General features: G+C 45.8%; 1 protein-coding gene across 1 annotated transcript; it reads left to right on the top strand.

The window, feature by feature from the left end:
* The first annotated feature begins 4,631 nt into the window (after positions 1-4,631).
* PHLDA3 (pleckstrin homology like domain family A member 3) lies at positions 4,632-12,455 on the top strand. Its single transcript, XM_028734629.2, is given in 2 exon segments — positions 4,632-5,445; positions 10,114-12,455. Coding segments are annotated over 2 exon segments (915 nt in total). The 5' UTR covers positions 4,632-4,679; the 3' UTR covers positions 10,263-12,455.
* Positions 12,456-23,421: the final 10,966 nt, after the last annotated feature.

Here is a 23,421-nt window from a genome sequence, read left to right as displayed (position 1 = left end):
AGAAAGAAAAGGAGGGGGTTAACAGAAAGGAGCTCAGAGAGAACTGTCACGGTGCAGAGAAAAGTTAGTGTACTGTGCAGAGAGAAAAGGGAGGTTCCTCAAGAATGGTTAAAAAAGGAGTTAGAGGCAACAAAAATATTTTCTCTGATCAGCTTAGCAATGAGGCCCTCTTGAGCTACGAAAAATATAAAAGGCTATCTCAGTGTGGCAAGTTCCAGTTGCATGTTGTCAATTTGTCAGACTGACCCTTCGGCATCTTGGACATCACTGCCCTTTAGAGTTTCCCATTACAGATTCTATTAAGTAAAACTAAAACTCTCAAATGTGTATAAAAGGAGAGAATTCAATCTGAAGGGTTTTCCCTCATTATACAGTGGTACCTTGGGTTAAGAACATAATTCGTTCTGGAGGTCCATTCTTAACCTGAAACTGTTATTAACCTGAGGTACCACTTTAGCTAATGGGGCCTCCCACTGCTGCCGCACCACCACTGCATGATTTCTGTTCTCATCCTGAAGCAAAGTTCTTAACCTGAAGTGTCTGTAACCCAAGGTACCACTGTCATGCCATCATGACTAGGAAAGCTGCATTTCTGAGCATATGATGCCACAATCTTGTCCTTAGCTATACAATAGCTTCAATGCCCTCAGTAATTTCTTATTTGATCCACATAATGTGGGGGTGCCCACATCACTCTTCTCCTCCAAGGACTACCTTGTAATGATTTGGCTTCTCCCCTTTGTTTAAATTACTTTCCAGACACTTTTAGCATTGTGCGGACCTGTTTCCTAATGGGAAATTTACTAGAAAAGGATTCATTTGTATGCGCATGGAATACTGCTTATGTGAGTCAGCTTTCATGCTAGGCCTACAAAGCTCTACCATTGAAACAGCAAACCATTTTTGTAGTCGAATAACTCAGCCACCCAAGGAGCTGCTGCATACTGCTTATGTGAAATACATATTTATTGAGATGTGGCTCAACAGCAGAATAACTAAAGAGCAATGCTCAGAATCTAACACAGAGGGACTCTTGCACTGCACACAACTCAATCTAGTCTCTGTGTCAGCATATTTAGCAGCAACCTGTGCTTTATTACTTTGTGCTTTATTACTTTGTGAGCAAGAAAAATGCTCTTAAAAGATGTAGAGAGGAAGCCAGATGGGAAAACCGATAGCCTTTCTCAGATAGTATGGAGATCTTCTGTTTCCTCTACCTCTCCCACAATGATTATTTCATAAAGAATGCATGGGACATTCCATTCTATTTGTGAGAGAAGACTTATATGAGAACAAATTTATTGGGTCCAATCAGTTTAGCCCTGTATCCTGTCTCTGGCAGAGACCAGGTTTCAATGCTCCAGGAAGTGTTGGTACCATGCCAAAGGGCATGAAGAGTACTCTGATTGATTTTACATTTAAAATAAATTTAACTTAAATGTAATGACTACATTGGCCAGATACAGACTGGGCAGCTTTATATGAGGGGCAAAGGGAATAGCCCAGTTCTGAATTACTTGGGGCGGGGGGGTGGCACATCCAGGCGTTCTGCAAGGTACCACCAGAAGGTAGGAATTATTTCCCTTTAAGCTTCTAGCGCATGGGAGGGCTTTGAGTGCTTCCAGACATGGCTGGGCTTAATTTGCAAATGGTTCACACATGGTCACTGACATCAGGGCTGAAGTGTTTTTTACTTACTGAATTTTCCCCAAAAAGTAGATTCAGATAAAAGAAGGGAGAGTCTGGTTGGCATATTGATGCCACTGGTGATGTGTGGGTGCTACATTAGATGGGGATTGGCCATCCAGGGATAGCCCTGTGCTGCATACAGCCTTCTCCAGGCATCCATAGGCCAGTGGTTTTCAACCAGTGTGCCGTGGCACCCTGGGGTGCCTTGAATGGTGGTCAGGGGTGCCGTGGGCAACACTGCCCTCTGTCCCTCTTTCCTTCCTTCCTTCCCTCCCTCCTCTGATGCCCTCTTGCATCTCTGCTTCCCAAAGGCTCGTACAGCTGTTTGTTGCAGCAGCCCTGGCTACAAGCTCCACAGGTGAATGGTGCCTCTGGGGTAGTCAGGGGGTGCTGGTTGCCAGGAAGCTGAGGCAGCCTCGTAGTAAGCAAGCGGGCGAGGGAGCCCAGCCAGCCAGCCAGCCAGTCAGCTCTTGCTGTTGGGAATGGACAGACAAGTCCCAGACCCCTGTGGGGCAGTGTGAGGAGACACATCTTTGGGGGGCAGCTCAGAGATCAGCGGTGGCAGCGGCGGCTGCCCAGAGGACTCCCAAGGAGAGGGGAGAGGAGAGGAGGCTGAGGGAGCACTCCACAAGGGAGGGTGTTTGAAAAAGTGCAAGGGGTGACATAACTGGGCTCCTGAGCCCTACAGGGGTGCCACAGAAAGAATGTAGTTGGTCAAGGGAGCCATGGACTCAAAAAGGTTGAAAACCTCTGCCATAGGCCAACAGGGCTTGAATGTATGTTTCTCTTCTACAGTCTATCCAACATTAACACACCACAAAGGTTCAGAAGGTGCTTTTCAGAGTGACATGCCTTCCTTGTCCATGTTTCCTAACTTTGCATCCCAGTTTCAGCCTTTCTTTTTCAGTCATGTTGTGGAATGCTTGTAAAATATCTTGCACATGATGTCTCTGTAAACTTGGAGACAGGTTTACTACAGTTGCTATCCATCGTTTGGGAGACACTTTCCCTCCTGGGTTACAAAGCACCTGTGCATTGCAAAGACAATCTGATATCAGCATGGTGCCATGGTGGGAGTGAGAAGCTGCCTTCTATTGGGTCAGAACATTGGTTCATCTAGCTTAATAATGTCTACACTGACTCCCAGTGGCTCCAGAGACAGATTTAGGGGAGCACGATTGGTTCATTCACACTGGGCACAAAACCTAGGGGTGGTGGTGATGGGGACGCCACAATTATTATTTAGAACGGAGCGTGAAAGGTAGTCAGCGGGGGTGAATTTTGGCGTCACACAGTGTGCCACTGAAATTTGAGACTTGAAGGTCTGCCACTAGTAGCTCTCCAAAGTTTCAGACAGGAAGTCTCTCCTGGTCTTACCTGTAGATGCTTGGGATTGAACCTGGGACCTTCTCCATGCTATGGCCCTTTCCCATGTAAAAAGCCGTGTGGTGTAGTGGTTAGAGTGTTGGACTGGGACCTGGGAGACCTGGGAGCCCACTAGGTGACCTTGGTCCAGTCACTGTCTTGCAGCCTGATCTACCTTGCCAGGCTGTTATGAGGATAAAATGGAGAGAGGGAGAAGTATGTAAACACCTTGAGATTCCTGGAGGAAAGGTGGGATAGAAATGCCATCATCATCATAAAATAAAACTTCCACCACAAACACAATGGATGCTTGGATAATTGGTTTTCTGCCAATTAGGTGCAGCTTCCCTCGCAAGGAGAAAGGCAGCAGGATGAAAGAGAGAGAGAAGAAATTGGCTCGGAAGAAAAGGATTATGCAACCCCACCACCACCCCAATTCTCCCTCTGCTCTCAATTAATCGCCTCCAGCTACTGCTACTCATTAGCAAAACATAAACAGAACAGGGGAAGCTGCATGGGGCTCTGTGACATTTGTAGTTCGCTCAGGAGCTATGCTTCAGCTGATATCCAGGTGGGTACAAGGAGAGTTCTGAAAGAAGCAGGAGAATTTTCTCCCTTGTTTATTCTGCAGAAGGGAACACTGTCACCCAGCTCGCAGCTAACAGTTGTTCCCACTGGTGGAGGGAGGGGTCCTTACTCTTGTGGGCTGAGCAGGCCGCCATCTAGCTTAGTATTGTCTACACCAGGGGTAGGCAACCTAAGGCCCGGAGGCCAGAGGCGGCACAATTGCCTTCTCAATCTGGCCTGTGGACTGTTCAGGAATCAGCATGTTTTTACATGAGTAGAATGTGTTCTTTTATTTAAAATGAATCTCTGGGTTATTTGTGGGTTATTTGTGGGGCATAGGAATTTGTTCATTCCCCCCCCCCCAAAAAAATAGTCTGGCCCACCACATGGTCTGGACCGGCCCACGGCTGAAAAAGGTTGCTGACCCCTGGTCTACACTGTCTGGCTGCGGGTTTCCAGGATTTCAGACAAGATTCACTCCCTGCCCTACCTGGAGATGTCATTGGGGATTGAACCTGAGACCTTCTGCATGCAAAACAGATGCTCTACCACCAGGCTATGGGTCTTTCCCCATGCAAGAGCCCTGTGGTGTAGTGGTTAGAGTCAAGACCTGGAAGACTAGGATTCAAATCCCCACTGGCCTTGAAGTAACTTATTTGTCTAGATGCCCATTTGGCTTTTATTATACTTCTGATCAGGGGTGCGACCAGGTAAACTCTGCTCTGCAGAATCAGTCACCGGACGTGGCACACGCGCACCATTTGAATGACAATGTTCATCAATTGGAGGGGGCCCCTCAAATATGCGGGGGGCGCGCGCGAAAGGACCTTGCCTCCTAGGAGCTGGTTCCTATGCTTTCTGTCCACAAGAAAGCACGACCGCGCGCGACTGTTACGCACGACCCCCTCTGTCCATGGCAAGCACTTCCGCGTGGGAATCTGGCCGCGTCTGCTGTGCCTTGTCCGACGTGGCTCCTCCGAGCCGCAGCCCCATTCTCAATCTACCTGCCAATGCCCGCCCCACCAGCAGCATATAGATAGCCATCGCTGCCGCCCACGATGCCGGCGAGCCCCAGCCACCTTCCTTTCCGTGCGCCAGCCGCCCAAGCTGGGCACGCCAGCAGCCCCGCGGGCTCTCTCAGCGCAGCCGGCCCCGCGCCTGGGCGTGAGCGCTGCCTCTCCCCGGCAGGCAGAGCTGGGGCGAGGCCCTGGCGAAGCAGGAAAGGAATGCGAGTGGGAAGAGCGAGGCACAAGCGAGCGGGCATGTAGCGGCAGATCCCGGAGCCCAGAGGCCGGGGCAACCTCCGTCGGAGCTCACGCGGCAGAGGGCGGGCTCTCTCTGTCTCCCTCGGTCTCTCCCTCGGAAGCCGGACGGCCAGGAGCAGGAGGAGGAGGAAGAGGAAAGCGCTCCTGGCAGACCACGCGGCAGCGGCGATTCCTAGCATCCTGGGCAGCCCGAGCCCCATGGCGTCGGAGAAGGTGCTTCGCGAAGGGGTGCTGGAGAAGCGCAGCAGCGGCCTGCTGCAGCTCTGGAAGAGGAAGCGCTGCCTGCTGGGCGAGAAGGGGCTGCGGCTGTTCGAGGCCAGCAGCCGGGGCTCGACGCGTTGCAAGGAGATCCCCTTCGCGCGCGTCAAAGCCCTCGAGTGCGTGGAGTGGAAGCAGCGGCACATCTACTTCACGTTGGTGACGGACGGCGGCGCCGAGATCGACTTCCGCTGCCCTCAGGAGGAGCCCAGCTGGAACGCCGACATCACCATGGCGCTGGTGCGCTTCAAGAACCAGCAGGCGGTGCAGATCGTGCGCGCCAGGCACAGCTGCAGAGCCGGTAAGGCCAGCACGTCGGGGATGGCGCGCGGGGGATGGTGCACGGCATGGGGCAAGGAGATCGCGCCCCTTCTGCCCAGGAAACGATGGCCAGAGCCGAAGGGCAGACGGAGCACGTGCTTTGCGCTCACTGGGGCTCCGCGGGCACTTCCACTTTAAAATATCTCCGGTAGAAGAGTGGAAGAAGGCATCAGCCAAGAGACGGTGGCGAGATCCGGCCGCCAGTCAGAGTAGCAGTGATCTGACTCAGCACAAGGTGGCTTCAGGCGTTCATACAATATGTGTCATTATCACGCTGGTTCCATTTATGCCTTAATTCATCCAGAAACGTGCATCGAAAGATTGGCACCTTTCCTTTTCATTTTACAACTCGGGATGTGACCAGGTAGCCTCTTAGAGAGCACTCTTCCCCACTCTTGTGCTCCCTGGAGGTTCTGGGGGAGCTTAGACCAAGTTGTGGGCACCAGTGCTGTGCGGTGAAATTTTTTTTTGTAGGGGAACAGTTAGGGCTAGAGGCAGTGGCGTAGCGTGGGGGGTGCAGGGGGGGCCGGCCGCACCGGGCGCAACATCTGGGGTTAGGGCAAATCCATTGGTTAGGGGGCGCAAATCCATGGGTTAGGGGGCGCAAATCCACGGGTTAGGGGGCGCAAATTACTTGCCTTGCCCCGGGTGCTGACAACCCACGCTACGCCACTGGCTAGAGGTGCTAGTTTATGAGAGCGATGCCCCCCCTTGTGTGTGTGACTTCGTGGTGTTGTGAGCACCTCCCTAAGCCAGGCAGAAGCTTCCTGGGCTTTGAGGAGGAGGCACCAGGCATGAATACTTTAATACTCTAATTACTGGGAACGTTTAAGGGACTTGCCTAGTCCCCCTAGTCCACTGACCGCATGTCACTGGTGGCCACATAGAGGGTTTCCACTACACATATGTATGGTAGACTATACAGGAAGGCCCAGGATGTTTTGGTGCCTGAGGCAGAACATCATTAATAGTATTTCCATTTATAGACCGCATACTACCTGATGCTCACAGAATGGTTTATAGTAGATAAAAATAGTAGATACAGAAGTAATATCCATATCCATTATTTTTATTAGGTATATTGTGGTTTTATATCTTGATTTTATTTTGTGAACTGCCCTGAGACATCCCCAGGTATAGGGCGGTATATAAAATCAGATACTAATAATAATAATATCCACAAACAGTATTAATATAAGTAAAGTCAGAGAGCATTACAAGGCAGTATAATGTATGTTAGGATGGTTGAAAATTTGCATTACATTATTGTAGAACTACCTCCTGAATTTTACTCACCAACCATTGCACACAACCACTATGATCATTCACTACCTTAAATATTATCTCTATCACCCAGCCACTCATACCTGACACTATTACAGCCCACATACAAAGGATGCTGTCCCCAGTTCTGAATCATTAATGGGCTCATGACCACTCCGTACATTTAAAGCATATCCAATGCAAGTGACCCCCCCCCCCCAAATCCTAGGATTTGCAGTTTGTTATGGGTGCTGGTACTGTAACTGTTGTTCTGTTAGAGGGAAACAGATTCCAGGATTGTTTGAAGCAAGGGGAAGTCATGTGCTTCAAATATGTCTTCATTGTGCTTTAAATGTATCATGTGGATATGCACTGGACCATCTAATACTCCTCTCCCATCTGAGAAGGCCCAGTTCTATACCAGAGCAGCCTCTCACCCAGGAGGCAGGTTATATAAAACTACTTCTATCCATTCACTTCCAAGCATGCATTGTACTCTACAGCCTGAGCTCCTGACAAATAACTAATCAGCTTGGTAGCAAACGTGAACATGAAGTTCACAATCAAGGTGGCCCTAAAGTCCAGCCAGTGGCTACACCCTGCTTTTCCATCAGTGATTTGGCCTGCTCCATCTCATGCTCTATTGACATGTTGTTGGGCAATATCTCATGCTCTGACTGAGAAACACAGGACAAAAAACCTTGGCAGGCACAAGGTTTAAGTACAATACATGGAGAGGTGGGAAGGAGAGAGAAAAAAACAGTTTCAGTTCAGGAATCCATGTGAATCTTCTTCTTTTGAACCTCTTTCCCCACCCTCCCAAATAGCACCTGCATGGCGATACAGTGGAACCTTGGTTTTTGAACGTCTCCATTGACGAATGTTTCGGAACTCGAATGCCATAAACTCAGATGGTAAATGCTTCCGTTTTCGAATGCACCTCAGAAGTCGAACTTCTGAGGTGGCGTCCATATTGAGTTTTTTGTATTAATTTTTCTGTTTTGAGGCTTCCGTACTGAGTTTTTGGCTTTCGAACGTTTCAGAACTCAAATGGTCTTCTGGAACGGATTATGTTCGAAAACTGAGGTTCCACTGTAAACATATTTGTTGCCCCCTAATGGTGCCCTGAAATCTGCCATAATATGGGCAAGGTGCGAGGCAGTCTTGACGTATGCTAAATTTTTGCATGCCCTGATCCTTTCACTGACACTTGCTAGGTGCTGACCAAATAGCCATTGCATATATAGAAGTCCTCTGTCTCTGGTGATCTCCACTCAGCCTGAGCATGAAGAAGCATGTAGGAACAGACTGTGTGCCTAACATGCATGTTGTAGAGAAAATGGATAGGGAGAGACTTTCCACGCCTTCTCTCATAATAGTAGAACTGTGGGGGGCAGGGGTGGGGAATCCAATGAAACTAAAGGTATGATGAAGAGAAAAGAAAGCACTTCTTCATGCAGTGCTTACTTAATCCGTGGAAGTTGCTCCCAGAAGATGTGATGAAGGCCACCAACTTGGATAGCAGTTAAAGAAGATCTGATTAATTCATGGGGGCCAGAGCTATTGATGGCTATGTTCTCCCTTCATTGCTGGGAGGCAGTATGCTTACATTTGCCAAATACTCGGAATGGCCAGTGGGGAGAGGTCTGTCGCACTCAGGTCCGGCTTCTGTGCTTCCTGTGAGAACAGGATGCTGGACCAGATGGTTGGAGCTCTTCTTGTGCTCTGTCCATCAGCAGAAGATTTGTTTTCCTTTACACCTGCTTGCTCTTTTAACTAGTAAGAGGTAGACTGACAAATGCCCTTCACTGTTAGATAGTTGGATCATGCATGTGATACACCCTGTTCTCATGTTACTAGAGCTGCGCCCAGCCAGAGAAGCCTAAGCAATGGAAGGGAAAACAGTATAATTCTTCATGGTTTCTTCACTCCTGAGGTATCATGCTTATTTTAATAGTATGGTATATCAAAGGCTCAGGGTATTTTTAAGGGTGTTTTAACCCCTCACCCACAGCAACCAAACCCTGATACCAGAAGTTATCATGACCAGGAGAAAAGCACATGGACAGAGGGATCGTGGGGGGATAGTTGCATGAAGAGGGGTGGAAAGTTTGGGTCTGGATTCCTCACCTGCACACCTACTGCTTTGGAAACCATATTTCTGTGACATTGGGGCAGGTCCATGTTTAAGCACCAGGACCTGCTGCCATTGCATCTAGTCTATTCCTGAACATGGCAAGTATGGCTGGTCTCCAGTGTTAACTGTACTATGCAGGAAGAAAATGTTACTGGTCTTTTCAGCCAAGGCTGTGTGATTTCTCCCATACCTTGCATATATTCTTGCCCAGTTTCTGTTTCTCTTGTCCTGCTCTAACTTGTCATACTGCAAATCCCCATCAGTCAGCAAGTGAACATGAGACTATTGTTCAGTGCCTGCTCAGGCCAGCAAGTTGTGGATAATTTGCTCCATCCAACTAGCCTCTCATATAAGAATGGCTTTTTGACAGAAAGTTTCTGGGGCTCAAGTGGCTCTTTCCAATTTCAGATATAATTGTAGGTGCTCCACAATGTCAGATGTAACAAAATTATTTCAATCCCTGTTAAACTTTCACTCTTACTCTAGTGATAGGAATTGCTCAAATGAAGAGCACTATTTTTAGTTTGCAAGTCATGTTTTTGACATTATGGGGTTTTGGATTTATTATTACTGTTATATTATTATTAGTAATAGTAGTAGTAGTAAGGTTTTTTATTATTTCATTTTATAATGCATATAAAACAGAGATAACAATTATAAAAACAGACAAAAATTAAAAGATGAAAAACAAAACTATAAAATAGGCTTGTGGAATAAGTAGTTGCTCATGAGTTAAAATAACAAAGTCCAAGGAAATACTATCAACTTTATTGTTATATTATTAATATTGTTTCAGTAACACCTTTTAGTATACAAAGTTCTTTACAATATATTGTAGCAGCCCTGTAAGAATTGGGTGCTTTACTCCATATTATTATTATTATTATTATTATTATTATTATTATTATTATTATTTCTGACCTGCATTTCACCCTAAAGTGTCAGGGCAGGTTACAACAATGTAAAACTACAATAACAAAAGCTGTTGAAACAATCTACAGTCAGAAGAATAGGATAGGTGTCAAAAGCCAGGGTAAAGCCATATAACAAGAGCTGTATAATGAAAGTGCCAAATGTATCTCTGTGGGGAGGGAAATCCAAAGCTTAGGAGCTGCCGCAGGAAATGCCTGCTCCCAGGTCTTCCAAGTTTGAATTTTCTCACACATCAGCACCTGCAATAGTCTGGCCCTTTGTCCAACTTGTCTCCAGTCTAACCAAAGATTTACCCCCTTTCCTTTTCTGTTGCAGCATTTCAACACGAGGCAGCCCCAGCTGGCCAGATTCTGGTGAATGGGTCCAAGGAGCCAGACCCTAAGCTGAACATGGAGAAGACAGAGGAACTGATGGCTGTGAATTCACCTGCCAATGGACAGAAGGCAATCTCCAGCTGCAACTGAACTTAGATCCATCTTTTTCTCTTCCATGGTATTACTACTGAAAAATGAAGTGATGCCCAAAGCGTACAGCAAGACCTGGGTCACAAATATCACAAATAGAATGGGCATTGGTTTTCTGGCTGTGTCTTTGCTATGATACTTAAGACATAGACAAAGCCCCCTCCAAACTGCTGTGGACTGAAAGGTTGCTTCTCTACACTCTTACCTATGGTGGTCCACACCATGGGACTTTGTAGGTTAGGTTGAAGACACAGACACAGCAAGAGTGACAAAAGAGAATCATTCCATTCCATTGTCTGCCACCAGCCTAGTGCTGGATGGGCGATGCAGGAATTCACTGGATCATGAGGAGCATTGGGAAGGAACTCCTGAGCATGCCAGGAGCCATCTGATGATGTCATGGTCAAAAGGGAGCATCCCTCCTCGGAGAACTGAGTGACTGACCTGGAAGGAGCAATGGTGAACTGGCTATTCTGATCTGAGAAGTCACATGTTGCCAGGAAGATGCCTGCAGGACTTAACAGAGAGACCGGATATAAATTTAAGCACCTTAAGGAGGAGCCTGTGTGGACTTCTGAGACTTTCTTAAATGAGTTTTCTCTGTAGTATTGCTCACTTGAGGCCTTCTGCTCAGAACTAAAGGACAGGAAGAGCACTGACTGGGCCAGTGTCCCATCCTTACGACCAATAGCTCCAGCTCAGTGAATCACTCCGGTGTCCCACTGTACATCCATTTCATTAGGTCCCTTACATGTGTGAAGGGGCAATCCACCTTTAACCAAACCGTCATGCAGCTCCTTTCAGCTTTCCATATGTTCAGGGCAATGTCTGCAGTGGGGAGCTTGTTGCACTCATGTAGGCTCCCCATGTGACTGAGAGGCCTAATAGCACCGGGTTCTAGATTGCTTGAGATGTTTACATGAGAGTAGCAGTCTCCCCACTGCAGAGGGTTGCCCTGAAAGTGTGGGGAACTGGTTGGAGCAGCACAAGTGGGATAAAGTTGAAGGCCACCTCTTTAGTCACATTCCCCCTTCATGTGGGTAACAACTAAACAGGGCCTATTACAGGGAGGAGCATCATGAACTTTTGAAGAGGACTACTCACAAAAATGAGCATCCTATTTGACCGCGCACAAGGAAGATTGTCCTGCTCACCTTGAGGCTGTGAATGCCATTGTCACCTTCTCATTCTCCTGATTCAAGGCCCATTTACTTACTATGGGCCATGGCAAGGAGGCAGGCGCAGGAAGGTCTTAGGGCCCTGGTGGAGCATCTTTATCCATTGGGAATGGAACTGCCAGTCTGAGAATCCCCAGCTGGAAAAGGGTGCTATTCATTTTTACCAGGGCGATGGCTGTCTGAGAGCCAAACAATGGGTGCTCATTTACTCCTAACTACTGGTCATTATGTATAACCTTTTATTAATAAAATTTCAAGAAAATCAACAATGCACACGTGTCATTCTTTAGAAGTGTCCTTTTATGGTTCTTTTTAAAAGTTGGGCTCATCACGCCATTGTTTAAAGGATTGTGCCTGATGCATGTATGGGCAATGCTCAGGGATGATGGGAGTTGTGGTTCAGTAACATCTGGAGGTCCACAAGTTCCCTCCTGCTGCCTTAGACCATGGGCCTTTAACTGGACCATTGAGATCCTCAAGTAGGAATGAAGCAAAGTAGGTTGTGGTGCCACCTGCTTTCTATTTTTTTGTTGAGAGAGAGAGAGAGAAACTGAATGCATAGAGGACAGGCCTCCTTTGATATTTGATGGTGTGAATTCCTGCCTGACAAGCTAAAACTGCCCATTCTCCCTGGTCATCCTGGCTCATAAAATCAAGAAGAAAGATGGGAATATACCATAATTTTTTTAAAAACACTGCTCCTGTGGTAACCCCTTGTTGGGGTTGCTGAATTGGAAAAGGTTGACTGCTGCAACAGATAACTTGGGCTCTGTTTCCCAATCACTGTGTAACACTGAATATGTTGAAGAAGGGACTGCGGTGGAAAATGCAATGGATTGTTGAAATAACAAGGCCATTTTTTGAGAGGGTAGAGCAACTGCTGTTGTCTAAATCATTTTTCAGCATTTACGAAATTAACAGTAGTGGTCTTATGAAAGCTCAGGTTCTTAAAATACAGTTAGTTAATCTTCAAGGTGCTGTAAGTGTTTTCTTTTTAATAAACAACCACAACTAACATGGCTCTCATCTTGAATTTTAGAAAATTGTCTAAAGCAGTGGTTTTAAATATTTCCACTTGCAGGGAATGCTTTCCAAATTGCCAATAAATTTCTGCATCTCTGCCTTAGAACCTCTTATATATTGGCAATAATTTTTGGGAAGTTGTATTCTGGGATACATAATCTGCATGGATCACTGGCCAAGCCTAGTAGGTTTCATTGTTGTCCTTTGTGCCCTGGAACATACAAAATAGTTTCCTGGGGCTGTGCAATGCAGGGGGAGATTGGAAGCTATCTTTCTGGGATGGCTAACAATCATTTCTGTTGTTCTCATTGAGGAATCACAAGTTTCTGAGTTACCCCAGGTTCACAGAACCAGGCCTAAACTTTCACAGGGATGGGGGACATGTGACCCTTCAGGTGCTACTGGATTCATGGACCAATGGTCAGGGATAATGGGAGTTGTAGTCCAACAACATCTGAAGCTCCTCAGCATTCCCCAAGTCTGACATTTGTGTGTGAAGAGAGAGTGAGTGTTCTGCTGGCCTTCCTCTGTTGAGAAGCTCCTACTAGTTCCAAGCCAGCATGGCCAATGCTTAGGGCTGATGGGGAAAATATAGATGGGAATTATAGTTGTTGAATGCCTGGAGAGCCATATGTTCCCTATTTCCTAAACTAGGGGTCAGCAACGTTTATCTTGCCTGGGCCGGATCAGTCCTGTGGAGATCCCTCTATGGGCTGGATCGTGTACGCAGATGCGATTTTCGGAGCCGCAGAAGCAAGTCTCCATGCCAGTTTAATGCAGTGCATGAATGGGCAGCTCAGTTTGGGGGTGGCTTGTGGGCCAGTCAAATGACCTCCGCGGCCTACTTCTGGACCGTGGGCCTTAGGTTGCTGACTCCTGTCCTAAACTGAGGCTAAAGAGTATGGAAGGACTTAAAGAATGGGTGCAGATGCTCAAGGATGATAGTGCTAGCTAGTGTGATGTCACCTTTCTGTAAAGTAGCCAGAATGACTTGTAGGAACTTAAGTAAGATATGAACTCAGCAAAAAAGACAAAAGAATGATAAGACCCCCAGTAGCCAGAAGTAGCTTATAGGGAAATGTGGTTGAGTTAAAATAAGCCTGTAACCCCACAAACATCTTAGCCACCATATTTTGCACTAGCTGCATTGATGTGAAATATTGGGAAGGAAACCTCCCCCAAGGATGATGAATATTGTGTAATTTTAAAGATTGCATACTCCTGCACTTCAATATATCGGTGGCATAAAGGCTATCCATATGAGAAGACAGCTTCTACCCACGATCTACCATAATATTATTTCCTTTATTTGTTTGTAAATTTACGAAACCCAGCTCTCAATGGTCCCTCAATTGTCCCACCTTCCATCACATGCACTTCAATTATTTGTGGTTTTTATTGTGACATATGCAGTGCTTTTATAGTGAAGAGTCTGCATGTTCAGATGCATTTAAAGAAGCAGCTTCTAACTCACCGGAGTTGAAACGTGTTAAGTCTTTCAGGCACCATGAGATGCTTCCTTGCAATGTACTGAAGTGGGCTTGAGTGCATAACGCACTTAGTTGAATGGAAACAACTGCCTTTGTCCTGGATATGAAGGAAAAAAAGCTATACAAGTGGTATTTATCATTCTAATGTGCTTGCTGTAGGACTTCTGGGATTCTGCCCAAGGAAAACAAGGATAAACTTTTGCCTTCCTGAAGGAATTTTCTCTCTCTCTCTCTCCACACAACATTCAAATGCACACATCTCAATACACACTCCCTCTTCTGCTTTCCCCTTACTGGAGGAATCAGTGCCTGACTCAGCTGTTAGTCCGTAAATCTCACCCACACAGACAGATGCACCAAGTCCCTTGCTGCCAGGCCCTGAGTTTTGTACTAAACACTCTTTCAGAAGCAAAAACTGACCACACTCTCTCTTCTCTTGGAAGGAGATGGTGTTCTCGTTGCTTGCAAGCTATACAAGGGCCACATGGAAACACAGAACAGAAGGATCTCTGCATTGGAGGCACTCCAGGGGTGAGGTTTGAGCTGGTGTCAGCTTCCTGCAGGAGGAATGGGCACCCATGGCGCTGCAGGAGGAGTGTGCAACATTGGGCTGTATGCCACCAGAAAGCAGGAAACTCTTGCAGCCGCAAGGAGCCATACTTGCTGGAATGGCAAATTGTTCAGGAGATAAAGACTGTTCTGTTTTGCCAGGGGAAAAAACAAACAAACTTCTGAGTCATTGTGCTTTTGTATTGTGAAGGTTAAATCCTTCTCATATTGACCTTTAAAACTGTTGCACCAAGCACCTAAATTGAGTGGGCAGAGATTGTGTAAGACCTGCCAAAGGGGCACAGCAACGATCTGACCAGGTGGAAAAAGTAGTGTTTGGCTAAGGCAGCATTTGAGGGGAGGGATATCCGAGCTGAGGCACACACTTTCACTTAAAATCCAACACACGGTTCATTCTTACGTAGCTGAAAAGTTTTACTTATTCAAACTGAGGCTTTCCACCATGAGAGCAAGTCATGGCAAGCTTTGGACTCCCATCTTTCTCTTTCATGCAACAGCGAGAAGAGGAGACGAGAAGCCAGTTTTAAACCAATCACAGTTCCCTGTGACATCTGAAAATCAGGAACGGTGGTTTGCTTAAGTTATGGGTAATGAGGAAGCATTCAAGGCAGCTAACAACAATTAAATCAAAACAATCATTTAAAAAGTGCAAGGAACAATTAGACAAGAAAACAATAATCACTTTGCAGTGTTTCTATTATAAGGTATGGGGTGATAAAGCACTCAGTTGTAGTTGCAGACCCAGTGTTGGGTCCACATTAATTTCAGAGGTGGGCCTTGAGCAAGATGTTCTCAGTGGACTCCCCCTCCCTGAGTGGGCCCACTTCTTGGCAATTGTCTCCACAGCCTATTTGCATGTCCTCTTCCTTTGGGCCCAGAAGAAAAAGGCAGGGCATGTGAAAGCTGTTCCTCCTCCTCCTTGCTCCTGTCTCAGGGAGGGCAGGTGAACCAGACAGCAACAGCAAAGAGGAGGAGTGAGACCAGGGGTCAGCAGTGGACCCTTTCTGGGGTGTGACAGGAGCCCTGGCTAACCCCAAGGATGATACCAGCTCTGTGGACCAAGAACTCTAGGGAGCCATGCATTTTTTGATCAAACAATGAAGCATCATCAAGGAGGGCGGGCAGTCTTGAATCAGGGCATTTCAGAGCTTAGGCACTATGGCGAGAAGCTCATGCTCTTGAGACTCCCATTATAGAACTTCAGTGAGTGGTGGAACATGGAGGAAGGTCTCCCACAAAGATCTGAACTGAGCTGGGAACAGAAGAAGAGAAGAATAGCCCTGCTGGATTAGGCCAGTTGCCTATCCAGTCCAGCATACTGTTCACACAGTGGACAAACTGATGCTTTAAGTGGGCAGTTGCTTAGTGTGGGAGCATCTACATTGCATGCAGAAGGTCCCACGTTCAACCTCCAGCTGAGAATGCTCCTTGTCTAAACCCCTGCTGCCAGCCAGGGTAGACAATACTGAGTTAGATGGGCCAATGGTCTGATTCAGTATAAGGCAGCTTCCTATTTTCCTAGCACCCAGGCTGTCCGTCTTTACCATCCAGAACTCCAGGGTCCATTTTCTCAAAATGTGTGGTTCATAAAACTATCATGGCAGAGCAACTTTCCATAAAACCGAATAAGCCTAAAAATCTGAATTGGTGATCACCACACCACATTTCTTTGTACCACATCCCACAAATATTACTGTGCAAAGACCACCTTCTTTTTTGCTCTGCCTGGAAAAGGACTGCCAATCAACTTCTAGGGGTGACCCCAAGTTTCAAAAATCTCCTCCTTGCTCTCAGCCTCTGGGGCTTACAGAAGGTGAACATCTCCTGTAAATGTCTGCAAGCAAATGTCAAAGAACAAAATCAGCAGGGAAATGTTAAAACTTGCCTGTGGTTATGAAACCATCAATAAATTAACCAAAGACACATTCTCTTTAATAACATTTGGGACCTATAAAAAAGCTGCCACAACAAAGGACACAATGTGATTCTGGGAATGCCAAAGAAAGAAAGAAAGAGAGAGGAGGAGTCACCAACAATTGGCAAGGTGTTCCACTCCTTAAATCTTTCTGTGTTATCATAACACAGAGCAGAGGAAGCAGCTAATCTGCAAGGGAGGATGAGACGAAAGCTTGGTTTTCTTCTGAAAGGGTTTATAATACCTGGATTGTCATCTTTGGAACAACCGCCATCAAGGAGACGGCTGAACTGCAATAACCATCCTTTATAAATTTTACAGTCTTTATGAAAACATTTAACAGCCCAGCATAATGATTCATTTGGGAGCATATTTTGCATGTGGTCCAACAAAAACAGCAATTGTAATGACTGAAAGCAGTGGAGTTAAGGTGTCACCTAATGTATCAAAGCTATAGAAGGCTGTGGGCCCATCATGCTGAAGATCATTGTTTACTGTCCCACCACACTAGCAAAATGTATGTTATCACAAATTCAGTGATATTACATTTCATGTGTTTTTGGCAATATACCAAACCACAGACTAGCAGGACAATTGCTTATCCTCAAAGGAAAATCCATATGACTTGCCCTGCCCCCGCTACTTTGACAGCACATGCCATGTGCTAAGGCTCTCTCACACTCCTCATTTTCAGTAAACAGTCATGGTGCATTTGCATACATCAGTGCCAATGCACTACTCAGATACACATAGCAAGCTGTTCAAAAAGCAGCTTCTGTGAGGTTATGCAACCATGTAAACCAAAATCCAGTCCTCCTGAGACTTTCCCTTTCCCTCATGAGTTTGCAGGGCAGCGGCGCGCGCCTAGCGGCGCACGCAGTTTGATCCATCTTTTAGATTTAGGGGAGCTAGTCTCACACGTTTGTTGGCGGAGAACTAGGGGTTTTTTTGGCAGGGAGTTATTTGTCCTGTCTTCACGCTTTTTATGATGGAGGACCGCTGTAGTCACCCCCAACAACATGTTCTCAAGATGGAGGGTGAGGGAACAGCTGCAGTCGCCTGTGATTCCTGCGCAATGTTTGCCATCTTGCCAAAGGTTGCAGGCAGCTTTACTTGCAGCAATTGCATGTTGATTGCACTCTTACAAGACAAAGTCCAGCAACTGGAGGAACGTGTAGCTACGCTCCAAAGAATTAGAGAGCTAGAGCTCTTCTTGGAAGCAACAGAGCACACCGTCTCCACCAAGGAGGAGACAGGGGACTCCCCTGAGAAGGAGGCTAGTTCACCAACACAGGAGCCAGATATATGGAGAAACGTGACTCAAAGAAGTAGGAGGCCCAGGGTTCGCTCTGATTGTTTAGAAATACACAATCGCTTTGAGGTCCTCTCCCCTAACATGGAAGACGAAGAGCAGACTCCATTTGAGGATCTCTCCCTCATTACAGTCGATCAGGTATATGAAGACGAGCAGCAAAGTCAGTCCTCAGGGAATGTGCAGGCGACCTTGGAACGGACAGCTCATGGAAGAACCCCGACCAGACCTAAGAGGAGGCGTGTAGTGGTGATAGGGGATTCCCTACTGAGGGGAACAGAAGCAGTGATCTGTGGGCCTGACAAGATGTCTCGGGAAGTGTGCTGTCTCCCCGGGGCTAAGATCCAAGATGTAACTGAACGACTGCAAGGAATCATAAAACCCACTGACAAATACCCCTTCCTCTTGGTTCATGTGGGAACCAATGACACTGCAAGCAATAGCCTCCAGAGGATCAAAAGAGACTACGAGGCTCTGGGCAGGAAATTGAAGCAATTAAATGCACAAATTGTCATCTCATCTGTCCTCCCAGTTGAACGACGTGGCCCAGGGAGAGAGGGAAAAATAGTGGAAGTGAACAACTGGCTTTGCAAATGGTGTAAACAGGAACGGTTTGGATTCTTAGATCATGGGCTGCAGTTTCTTAAAGATGGACTTCTGGCAAGCGATGGGCTGCACCTCACAATGGTTGGGAGGAATGTTTTTGTCAAAAATATCAAAACCTCATCAGGAGGGCTTTAAACTGACTAATGTGGGGGAGGGAGACAGTGCTCCTGAAGGTAGGAGTCTATCAATTGATGAAGATGATCATCCAAATGTCATAGACCAAATGGGGCAAACAGCACACAGACCTAGTGGTGGGAGGAAAAAATCCTTAAATAAGAGACACGGGGGAATGATTAATGGACTTCAATGTCTGTACACTAATGCGCAAAGCATGGGAAATAAACAAGATGAGCTTGAGCTCTTGGTACAGCAAACTAAATATGACATAATAGGCATCACTGAAACCTGGTGGGATAAGTCCCACGATTGGAATGTAATAATGGAGGGATACAATCTATTTCAGAGAAACAGACCAGACAAGAAAGGAGGAGGAGTGGCGTTATATGTCAGGGATGTGTATACCTGTGAAGAGATCCAAGATTTAGAACCTCAAAGCCAAAGTGAGAGCATTTGGGTCAAAATTAAGGGAGAGAAGAATAACAGAGACCTCATTGTGGGAGTTTACTATAGATCCCCAAGCCAAACGGAGGACATAGATGATGCCTTCCTGGAACAGATGGCCAAGCATGCAAAAGGAAGGGAGATAGTAGTAATGGGGGACTTCAATTACCCGGATATTTGTTGGATGTCAAACTCAGCCAAGAGCATAAGGTCAAACAGATTCCTCACTGGACTTGCAGACAACTTCATTGTCCAGAAAGTGGGAGAAGCAACAAGAGGAACAGCCATTTTAGATCTGGTTCTAACCAATGTTGAGGACCTGGTTAGTGGGGTAGAAGTGGAAGGATCATTAGGCGCGAGTGATCATGCTCTTCTGAAGTTTACTATACAGCGGAAAGGAGCAGCCAAGCATACTAGGACTCAATTTCTTGACTTTAAGAAAGCCGACTTCATAAAACTTAGGGAAGTGCTGGGTGAGATCCCATGGACAGTAATACTAAAAGGAAAGGGAGTTCATGGTGGCTGGGAGTTTGTTAAGAGGGAGATAGTAAAAGCACAACTTCAGGCAATACCAATGAGACGGAAACATGGAAGGTGCCTAAAGAAGCCAGGGTGGCTATCTAAAGAACTTTTAACTGAGTTAAGATTAAAAAAGGATGTGTACAAAAAATGGAAAAGGGGGGGAACCACCAAAGAGGAATTCAAACAAATAGCCAGCACGTGTAGACACAAAGTCAGAAAAGCTAAAGCACAGAATGAACTCAGGCTTGCTAGAGAGGTTAAAAGCAACAAAAAAGGCTTTTATGGGTATGTTCGTAGCAAAAGGAAGAACAAAGAAACAGTGGGGTCACTCAGAGGAGAAGATGGTGAAATGCAAACAGGGGACACAGAAAGGGCTGAACTCCTCAATGCCTTCTTTGCCTCAGTCTTCTCCGATAAAGAAAACAATGCCCGACCTGAAGAATTTGGAGCAAATGATTCAGCAGAGGAAACACAGCCCAGAATAACTAAGGAGATAGTACAAGAATACTTGGCTAGTCTAGATGTATTCAAGTCTCCAGGGCCAGATGAACTGCATCCAAGAGTATTAAAAGAACTGGCAGATGTGATCTCAGAACCACTGGCAGTCATCTTTGAGAATTCCTGGAGAACAGGTGAAGTCCCGGCAGACTGGAGGAGGGCAAATGTTGTCCCTATTTTCAAAAAGGGGAAAAGAGAGGACCCAAATAATTACCGCCCAGTCAGTCTGACATCAATACCAGGGAAGATTCTGGAGCAGATCATTAAGCAAACAGTCTGTGAGCACCTAGAAAGGAATGCTGTGATCACCAATAGTCAGCATGGATTTCTGAAAAATAATTCATGTCAGACTAACCTGATCTCGTTTTTTGACAGAATTACAAGCCTGGTAGATGAAGGGAACGCAGTGGATGTAGTCTACCTTGATTTCAGCAAGGCATTTGACAAGGTGCCCCATGATATTCTTGTAAAGAAGCTGGTAAAATGCGGACTTGACTATGCTACCACTCAGTGGATTTGTAACTGGCTGACTGACCGAACCCAAAGGGTGCTCATCAATGGTTCCTCTTCATCCTGGAGAAGAGTGACTAGTGGGGTGCCACAGGGTTCTGTCTTGGGCCCGGTCTTATTCAACATCTTTATCAACGACTTGGATGATGGACTCAAGGGCATCCTGATCAAATTTGCAGATGACACCAAACTGGGAGGGGTGGCTAACACCCCAGAGGACAGGATCACACTTCAAAACGACCTTGACAGATTAGAGAACTGGGCCAAAACAAACAAGATGAATTTTAACAGGGAGAAATGTAAAGTATTGCACTTGGGCAAAAAAAATGAGAGGCACAAATATAAGATGGGTGACACCTGGCTTGAGAGCAGTACATGTGAAAAGGATCTAGGAGTCTTGGTTGACCACAAACTTGACATGAGCCAACAGTGTGACGCGGCAGCTAAAAAAGCCAATGCAATTCTGGGCTGCATCAATAGGAGTATAGCATCTAGATCAAGGGAAGTAATAGTGCCACTGTATTCTGCTCTGGTCAGACCTCACCTGGAGTACTGTGTCCAGTTCTGGGCACCACAGTTCAAGAAGGACACAGACAAACTGGAACGTGTCCAGAGGAGGGCAACCAAAATGGTCAAAGGTCTGGAAACGATGCCTTATGAGGAACGGCTAAGGGAGCTGGGCATGTTTAGCCTGGAGAAGAGGAGGTTAAGGGGTGATATGATAGCCATGTTCAAATATATAAAAGGATGTCACATAGAGGAGGGAGAAATGTTGTTTTCTGCTGCTCCAGAGAAGCGGACACGGAGCAATGGATCCAAACTACAAGAAAGAAGATTCCACCTAAACATTAGGAAGAACTTCCTGACAGTAAGAGCTGTTCGACAGTGGAATTTGCTGCCAAGGAGTGTGGTGGAGTCTCCTTCTTTGGAGGTCTTCAAGCAGAGGCTTGACAGCCATATGTCAGGAGTGCTCTGATGGTGTTTCCTGCTTGGCAGGGGGTTGGACTCGATGGCCCTTGTGGTCTCTTCCAACTCTATGATTCTATGATTCTATGATTCTATGATTCTATGACTTTTAGCGGTCAAGAGGTCAAGCTGGCTGGGAATGGATCTTTTCCAAGCATTTGTCAAGTGTTTGTTTCTGATTGTATTTTGCCTGTCTTTAATTTTATGTCCTGTATTCAGTGGTTAAAATGAAACAAGTGCACAGATCTGTTTGCTGGCACACAGAGCTAGTTGTGGAAGCAAGAGAACAAGGTTACCTAAACATCCGTGCATGCTCTGGATCAGACATAAAGGCAAAGGAGTCATGAAAAGTCCAGGTGTTTGGCACAAGTTTTTTTTTGGAAAGGAATCAGAGACAATCTCTCTTGGCTAGAAAACCAATTTTCTTTTTGGTTTTTGGAACTTGCTGGAGCAAGGAAAATGGCATCAGTTTCAGAAACGCTGGAGTTCTCCTCTCATGGGCTCAAATTCCTTCTTATGCACTTTTGTCCTGAACAGCATGTGCAGCTGACTCCAAAGCTTTGAAAAATGGAAATTTCACAACTAGAACCAAATATTTACCTAAGTATGAACTTTTGGACTTTTAGGGTGAAAGTTTGCTTCATTGCTAGATTTTAACATAGGAGTTTTATTTTTTTGTTGACAAATTGCAAGGAAATGATTCTCTAAATAAACTTATTTTTCTATTTTTGGGTGTTACCGTGCCACTGATTAAAACACTCTATACCCATCCATCAGCAGGACTGCTTAGGTTTCCCTTGAGAGGAAGGGTGGGATATAAATTTAATGAATGATTGAATAATAGTAACAACAAATCCTCTGTTCAGTTTATGTTTCTGGCCCACTCCTTGGGCGTCTGCTTTTTATCAAGTAGTTGATGCACTTCTCAATTCCTAAAATGCATTTAAGACAAGTGTTGTTGTTGTTGTTGTTAAAATGAATAAATGATTACAACTCTGACTGCAAACGTAGGAAATTTGCTTTGCTTTCTCACTGCAACAGCAAGGTATCAATAGAGACAACACAACATGACATGGCATTTGAAGTTCAAAGATGCAGTTACTGAGAAATTCTCTTGGGCAAATCCTGCTGTGGACCGCGCAAGAGTTTAAGCTACCCAAGAGTAAGTCCTATTGAAGTCAACAGGAGTTCTAAGTAGAAATGCACAGGGAAGCTATTTATTAACCAATCACAGGTGTACAATATGGTTGTCTCCTATCACCAGTGAGATGTTAGCGGAAAGTGTTGTGTTTTGCATGCTTCATAATGTTGCTAGAGAATGATGGCAACTTCCTTTTCTAGGTTATCTTGTTTGTCCATAGCAATACAGTCCAGATGTTCTTTTTCATTTTGTCAAGATAATCCCAAATGTCTGGGATGAATACCAATGGTGACCTCTTGTGGTCCGTTTGAACACTACACAATTTGCTCAATAGATATTATTAGTTAATGATTCTGATTAAGATCCTGTTTTCTCAGAATGTACACTTCTGTATTGATTGGATATGGTGGGAATACATTTCTCCAGCCATAATGATATCAGTTTGCCTGCTTTTTATTTTCAGTAACCACAGGCGTTCAGGAAATTGCTTAGTACGGTAGCCTGTCTGGAGAGCAATGACCTTTTTGCTTTTGAGCAAAAAGATAAATTGCAATGGTGCTGCCACTGCTACTAGTATTGGTATCACAGCACCATCAATGCAAATGGAACTTTACAGAATCACATAAGCAAAAAAGGGCAGGTGCTCAAATCTATGTCTGGACAACTTGGGTTGCAACAGAGGGCGGGAAACATGAAGGTGAGCATGTGCAGTTGCAAGGAGGATACAGTCATTTAGTGGTAAACACAGGTGGTCCCAGCATTTCCAGGAAGAATTGCAAAGGACTCACCTTTGAAACCCTGAAGAGCCACTGCCAGTCAGTACAGGTGATGCTTAGCTAGATGGACTATTGACTTGACCTCATAAAA

Source organism: Podarcis muralis, chromosome 5, assembly GCF_964188315.1.
Source record: "Podarcis muralis chromosome 5, rPodMur119.hap1.1, whole genome shotgun sequence".
NCBI lineage: Eukaryota > Metazoa > Chordata > Lepidosauria > Squamata > Lacertidae > Podarcis > Podarcis muralis.
This window is presented reverse-complemented; position numbering and strand designations above follow the sequence as displayed.